The 7,263-nt window shown below is 56.8% G+C and overlaps 1 protein-coding gene across 1 annotated transcript; it reads right to left on the reverse strand.

Annotated features, from left to right (window-relative positions):
* Nucleotides 1–384: 384 nt before the first annotated feature.
* LOC135965284 (kin of IRRE-like protein 2) lies at nucleotides 385–5,301 on the reverse strand. Its single transcript, XM_065521805.1, is given in 10 exon segments — nucleotides 385–500; nucleotides 785–917; nucleotides 1,004–1,131; nucleotides 1,367–1,515; nucleotides 1,630–1,735; nucleotides 2,357–2,507; nucleotides 3,121–3,281; nucleotides 3,428–3,577; nucleotides 4,461–4,610; nucleotides 4,776–5,301. Coding segments are annotated over 10 exon segments (1,770 nt in total).
* Nucleotides 5,302–7,263: the final 1,962 nt, after the last annotated feature.

Raw genomic sequence — 7,263 nt, forward strand, 5'->3', positions numbered from 1 at the left:
AGGGTGCAGGGCTCTCGAGCTCCATAAATCCTCTCTTCCCTGAGAAGAAAAGCTAGCATACTGGAAAAGCAACAAAGTCCTCCATGTTTTATTAGTGTGACTGCTGCCCGTGGGAGGAAAAACAAAGCCATCTGCAGGTGCTGTCAGTGTCAATGACACATGACACCAGGCTCCAACCCCACTGAGTTGATTTGGTGGTCTAAAATATTTTGGCCAGACATAGGACTGCATCTGTGGCTTTGTATATTTGTTGAAGGAGCTACCTAAGCTCATTTGTTAAATTTTTAAAAAGCAAATGAAGCGGACCTAGAATTGGTTTAATGAAGATGTGGCTCACAAGGGCAATGAGCAGCAGGTGGGCTCTGCTATCTGGGCAGGGTTAGTTCAATTAAGAAAAGCTTTGTCAGCAAGCTGTTGATCTCTTTGGGACCCAGATGACAACCCACTGTTGTCGAGACTAGTTCCATGGCTAGACTCAAGGGCTGTCACTACTGGGGGAGCTGGGATGGAGACGGTGGGTCACTCAGAGGAGAGGCCTTGCTCTCCCCAAAGGCTGTAACAAAGCCTGGTCTGGCCAGCGCACTCTCCGCTAACCTTAATCAATCAGGCCATGCTGCCTCCAAACTCTGATTCCTCTAAAAGCCTCGCCTTTAATAGGTCGGTCTCCAGGCCCCGCTGGGTGTAAGGCTCCTTCCAGGCCACTCCCACTGCATTAGCCCTTGCCCCCTCTGTCCACTCCCTATCCCAGGACGGGCTAGATCCCCTAGAAGCCCCGCCTTCTCACCGTTCACAGTCAGCGGAGCCTCCGCGGCGCTGCCCCCCTGGCCCGAGAGCCCAGGCTCAGCCCTGCACACATAGTCTCCTGCATCCTGTGGTCCCACCGACGGAAGGCGCAGTGCGTCTCCAGAGCCCAGCACCTGCGACAGGGAAGGGGCGTCAGAAGCCGGATTTGCAAGGAAGCCTGGTCCCCCGCCAGCCACCGCCTCAAGATTTAGGGCTGCACCTGCGCGCCACAGCGGCGGGTCCAGGTTACCCGTGGAAGCGGGTTCCCGCGCCAGGCACAGCTGAAGGAGGCGTCTTCCCCCACGTCCACGGACACGGGCTCCGGCTTTGCCTGCAGAATCGGCCCAACTGGACGAAGGAGATGAGGGGTCACAAGGCCGGAGAGGAATGCAGTCCCTGACCCGGGATCAGCCCCATAGAAACACCACACCCTCTAGGGGGCAAGAATATGCCCCAAGTCCACTCTCTTCCTCCTAATACCCCACGCCCACTCTCCTGACCCCGCCCCTCCAAGCCCCGCCCCTCAGCAACCCTGAAAGCCTCGCCCACCTTTGACCACACCCACAGCCCCGCCCCAGCTCACACAGCACATCCAGCGCAGTGCTGCGGTTGGCGCTGCCCACGGCGTTGCTGACCTCGCAGGACACGGGCTCAGTCAGGAACGAGGCGCCTGCCACGACCTCCAACCTTGGCCCGCGGGTCCCGAGCACCGAGGAGCCCCCTTTTGCCCACCTGAGGAAATGGTGGCGCTGTTACCGTTGTCCCTGCTCTCTGGCACACCTACTCAGGTCCCAGCCCTTCCCAAGCTCACTCTTGGGGCTAGGGAGAGGTGGTCTTCGTCCTCACCTGTAGCCTGTGACTGGAGGCTGGGCTGTGGCCTGGCACAGGAAAGTGACCTTCTCTCCCTCCTGCACAGTGCGTGGTGAAGCAGACAGAGTCACCTCTGGGGGGTCTGTGAGGGTGGGACAATGGTCAGGTGGGCAAGGACCAGGAACACCTCTGTCACTGGCCTAGGGGTCCAGTGCCTGATTCCTCCACCCCAGGAGTCTGGGCCCCTAATCCCCTTCTCCCTTTGAGTCAGGAGTCTGGGCTTTCAGTTCCCAATTCCCCCAGTTAGGGAGTCAAGGCCCAGCTTCCTCTTTCCCCAGGGACCCCCAGCCATCTGTCGTCTCCTGCTCGGAGTCTCACTCTGTTGCCGAGTGGCAGGATCTCAGCTCACTGCAACCTCTGCCTCTGCGGTACAAGTGATTCTCCTGCCTCAGCCTCCCAGGTGGCTGGGATTAAAAACGTGTGCTATCATGCCCGGCAAATTTTTGTATTTTTAGTAGAGATGGGTTTCGACATGTTAGCCAGACTGGTCTCGAACTCCTGAGCTCAGATGATCCGCCCGCCTCGGCTTCCCAAAGTTCTGGGAGTACAGGCATGAGCTACCATACCTGGCCCTCTCCTGCTCTCTTAGATCCAGGAATCCAGGTCCCAGTTTCCTCATTCCCCAGGGGCCACAGTCCCCTCCTTCCTCATACCCAGGAGTCAGGGCCCCACACCCCTCTTTCCCAGGGCCAGCTGCACTCACACTGCAGGCTCAGTGTGATAGCTGTGTCCCTTCCCGCAGGCAGGGCCTGGCTCCAGGCCCTGCAGACCAAGGTGGCTCCATCATCATGGCTGGAAGGGGTCAGGGTTAAGGTGCTCTCCACTGATCCAGGGGTCCCTTCCTTCAGCAGGGTCTGGAGGGATGGATAAGAATAATAATGCCATCTACCCCTTACATCAGGGGTGTCCAATCTTTTGGCTTCCCTGGGCCATATTGGAAGAAGAATTGTCTTAGGCCATACATACTAACACTAATGATAGCTGATGAGCTAAACAGTTACAAAAAAGTCTCATCATGTTTTAAGAATGTGTATGAATTTGTGGTGGGCCACATTCAAAGCCGTTCTGGGCTGCATGCAGCCCACAGGCAACAGGTTGGATAAGCTTGCCTTACTTATATAGGGTTCACTATGTGTTGGGCACTCTTCTGGGCATTTATAGGTATTTATTTATTTAATCCTCACCATACCCTATGACATGCATGCTATTATTATTCCAATTGTATAGATAAGGCAACTGAGGCACAGAGAGGTTAACTAAAGATCAATCAACTAGCAAGTGGCTGAGACATGATTTGAACCCAGGTAGTCTGGCCCTAGAATCTTGACCCTGCATCATATTTCAAGAGTCCAAACCCTTGAACCCCTGCCCTCCCATGTCTTCTTCTCCTCGGGATGAGCCTGTGGTCAGAGTGTACCCCAAGTTTTCCTGAATGGGCAATGGCTAGCACAGGAATTTGGACCTGACCTGATGGAAGGTGGTTCCATCCAACCAGACCCCATCTCGGAACTACAGCAATTCAGGGGTAGGGCGGGCATCCCCAAGGCTCCGACATGTCAGGTTCACAGGAACTCCAGCAATGAGAGACACAGAGGGGCCGCCCAGCACCTGGGGGACTTCTGGGGGGACTGCAAGGTGGATTTGGGGTCAGAGATGGATCCTGATCCTCTCAGCTCCAATTGACCACTCCCCTGGGCTCCCTGGACTCTGCTACTCACAGCTAGTACTGGCTGCCCCCTTGGGCTCCCAGGGGACAAGTGGGTGAGGTCCTTACCCAGCACGTGAAGTTGGGCTGGTCTCAAGCGGAGGCCTGCTTGTGTAGCCTGACATTCATATGATGCTTCATCCTCTAGCTCCACGGGCCTAATGTGGAGGTCATGCTGGCCATTGGCTGCATTCCCTGATATCCAGTACCGGGACCACCCTGGAGTCAGGGAGGAGGCAGCATGCCATGGTTCTGACCGGTCCACACATTTGGTGGTAAGACACTATTAAAGAGTGTGTACTGGGCCCATAGAGACTCTAACTCCCTCCCAACCCAGAGTCACTGCAAACTTGGTGGTAATAAATTCAGAAAGGAAAGCAAGAAAATGATTGCCATGAAAGTTAGGTTAGATACTACTTCTGGAGTGAGGGGGAGGGGGGCTATGATAGGGGAAAGGAATACGGGGGCTTCTGGGGAGCTGGCAGTGGACTTGGGTATTGGCTGTGTGAGTGTCTATATTATTTGGTAAACCTTCCATTTATGTTTACTGTAATTTTTGCATTTATGTTCTCTTTCTTTTCCTTTTCCTTTTTTTTTTTTTTTTTTTTTGAGACAGGGTCTCACCATTACCTGGAGTGCAGTGGCTTGATCATGGCTCACTGCAGCCTTGAACTCCTGGGCTCAAGCAATCCTACCACTTCAGCCTACTGAGTAACTGGGACTACAGATGCACATCACCATGCCTGGCTAATTTGTTTAAAATATATATATTTTTTTCTAGAGATAAGGTCTTGTTATGTTGCCCAGGCTGGTCTCAAACTCCTGGTTTCAAGCTATCCTCTGGCCTCAGCCTCCCAAAGCGTTGGGATTCCAGGCGTGAGCCACCGCACCTGGCCTGTTTACTATTTCGCAATAACATAATAATTCCAAAACTCTATGGGTCACCCTCAAAGCAGCAGCTCAAAAATCAGGACTCCTAAATGTTTACCCAAGCCCATCAATTTCCCAAACTTAAAATGTCAAAATAGAAACTGCAGGTACAGCCGAGCCCAGCAACTCTACCCCTAGCCAGCCCGTCCCAGCGTGGAGAGAACCGTCTTACCTCGCGGGTCCCTTTGGCCCCCTAGGGCCAGCCCACTCTTAGTCCACTGAACTAGCCCCCAGTAGGCGCCCAGAGCACACCGCAGCCGGGCTTCCTCCCCCAGCAGCACCACCAGGTCCTCTGGCTGTTGCAGGAAATGGGGCGACGGGTCTAGGAAAGTTGGGGGCAGCAGGGCTGAGCTTAGCACCTTCAAGAGCCCCCTCATTCAGGACCCAGGGGTCCCAGCCCCCAACTCCCTTCTCCCTAGTGAAGGGGCAGCCCGCAAGCAATCCCCCCACACCCACCCCATATTCATCCGCTCCCTTCGTGCGGTACCTGCGCTCCCTCTGAAGCAGAAGAGCAGGACGAGGAGGGCGGGGATCAGCATCCTGAGCGTGTGTCCCCCAAGGTTCACGAGATTTGCAGTCCCACGGGCCTCCCTGTCAACTTCTTCCTCGGAAGCACTCCTCCTGTCACCCTGGCCCGGAGCCCCCTTCGCGCTCGACTCTTCGCCCCAGCCTAGAGAACCCCTGTCTCTGGCCTGGAGTCCTCCAAGTGAGCTCATCCGCAGCCTCTGACGCTCTGAAACGCCTGCCAGTTCCGCGCCCTGGGTCTCTGAGAGACCCCAAGAGGGCCCAATCCAGCTCGCCCCGCCCGGGTCCGCCTCCTGGGAGCTCCGCCCTCTTCCCATTGAGAAACTCCCGGGGCTGGACGCGGATGAATGGGGGATGCAGGGCGGGGTCCCCCGGCGGGTGGACGCCCCCAGTTCAATTGGGGTCTGGGAGCCAGAACACCTGGGTTCCAGGAGGGGGTCCGGGCTGGGTTGGACACCTGCGCCCTGCCAAGGTTGAGGGGCAGGCATGGGGGTGAGGAGGAGGGAAGGGAAAGAGTGGAAGAAACTTGCTCAGCCCAGGTCCTGGAGGGACTGCGCTCAGTGGAAACCGAGCTATAAATGGGGGCCTCTGGGGCCTCGCCACTTTCCGCGCCCTGGGGAGGCGGGGTTCGGGGCTCCTCTGGCCTGCGGGTCGGGAAGAGGGCACGCCGATACCTGGGGGACAGTTGGGACCCCTGCCTTGACTCCCCCAGCCTCAAAACCCCTCCTCAAAGTGGGGAACAGAGGGCTGTTCCCTTGTTATGGCTGCAAACGTCCTAAGACCGAGGAATCCAGGACCCCGGCCCCTCCTTTCCCAGGACCCCGCAGTCCCGGCCCAGCCCCTCTCCCCACTCCGCTGGCCGGGCACCTCGGCCTGGTTGCCTGGCGACGGCTGGGAGGCGGCGGTGCCTGGCCAGGGCAGGCAGGGAGGCTGGGAACCGCGCAGCTTGTCCTGACGCTCCATGCAGCCCAGCTGGGGCGTTCCCACGCTGCGCAGCTGGCCAAGCAGGTGGGAGGGACCCCGAGCAGCCTGAAGGAGGGCTGGGGAGCTGGGACCCTGATCTGACATTCCTGGACCTGTAAGAACTGGGGGGTCCACATTCAAATTCTACGCTGTTCTTAGGCTCAGACTCTGTGTCCCTAAATGGCGGGGTGGGGTTGGGAGTAGGGGTTGGACTTACAGGATTGTAAGGGACTGGTGGTTGAGGCCTTTGCTGGCTGAGACGCTGATGGCCTGATCTCCTGGTTCCTTGAGAGGCTGGAGACTCAACTCCTAGGTCTCCTGCTTGCAGCATGGTGCACTTGGAAGAGGGTGACAGGGGTCAGAATATCTGGTCTTAAGTCTTAAGAGTCGGTGGATTTAACTGCCAATCTCTACCCACCCCCACATGGGCCCAGGAGGATTTGGAAATCAGACGGTGAACATCTGTCCTAAGTCGTGTGTGTGTGTGTGTGTGTGTGTCTGTGTGTGTGTGTATGGGGCTGGTGGGGGGCGGGGGGATGCAGGGGCGGGTAGGGTGGCCAGGAGGATCAGAGGCCCAAATTCCTGAGTCCTTGGAGAGAAGGGACTGAGACCCCAGGGTCTGAGAGGGGAGGGGTCTGGGGGCCTACACTCCTGGCTTCTATGTGGCATATCTAGTGCATGGATTTTGAAATAGGATGGCATGGGCCCAGAACTCCTGAGTCTTGGGGAGGAACTCAAGTAGTGGGACTGTTTTTCCAGGCACTTGGTGCAGCTTCCCCTTCCTGGCTCTCTGGGGCCATGTACATGGAAAGATGGAGAGCCCAAGGTCCCAAGAGCACTGGGAGAAGGAAAACAGACAAGGTGGAGGGTGGAAGGTTTGTGCTAATTAAAGGCCCCAGCAAGGGACAGCTCCATGCTCTGGCCCCTTGGGACACCATCTGGCAAGGGCCCCCAGGAAAGAGCCACCGCCCCCCCCAGCTCGGCATCCAGCCCATTTCCCAGGGGGTGTAGGGGGCAGTTGGGAGAGGGGAGGTGGGAGCAGGGCAAGGGGTCAAGCATGTGAGGGAAGAGGGAAGGCCAGCATGGAGGATGAAGCTGGGGGCTGGGGCCAGATGCCTCATCTGGTTCCTGGGGAACGAGACGCAGGTGGGGCCGAGTTCTTGGGGAGGCGGGGAGAAAACTAGCATTTCCGATTCCCGCAGGAGATAAGCAGGCAGAAGAAGCTTATCCCAGGCGAGTGTATGTGCACGCGGGGAGGGCAGGCCTACCAGCATATGGTTATAAAATCCAGGGATGTGATGAGGGGAGCCACTCAGAGATGGAGAGACACATAAGAGAAAGAGGCGTGGTCAGAGTGTGGCTAAGAACAAATATTTATGGAGCTCCTGGTGTGTGTGAGACAGAGTGTGGGGTGAGGGGAGTGACAGAAGTGAGAACAGAGACAGAGAAACAGAAGAACAGAGACATGTAGAGACGGAGAGACAGTG

This window comes from Macaca fascicularis, chromosome 10 (assembly GCF_037993035.2).
Source record: "Macaca fascicularis isolate 582-1 chromosome 10, T2T-MFA8v1.1".
Classification (NCBI taxonomy): domain Eukaryota; kingdom Metazoa; phylum Chordata; class Mammalia; order Primates; family Cercopithecidae; genus Macaca; species Macaca fascicularis.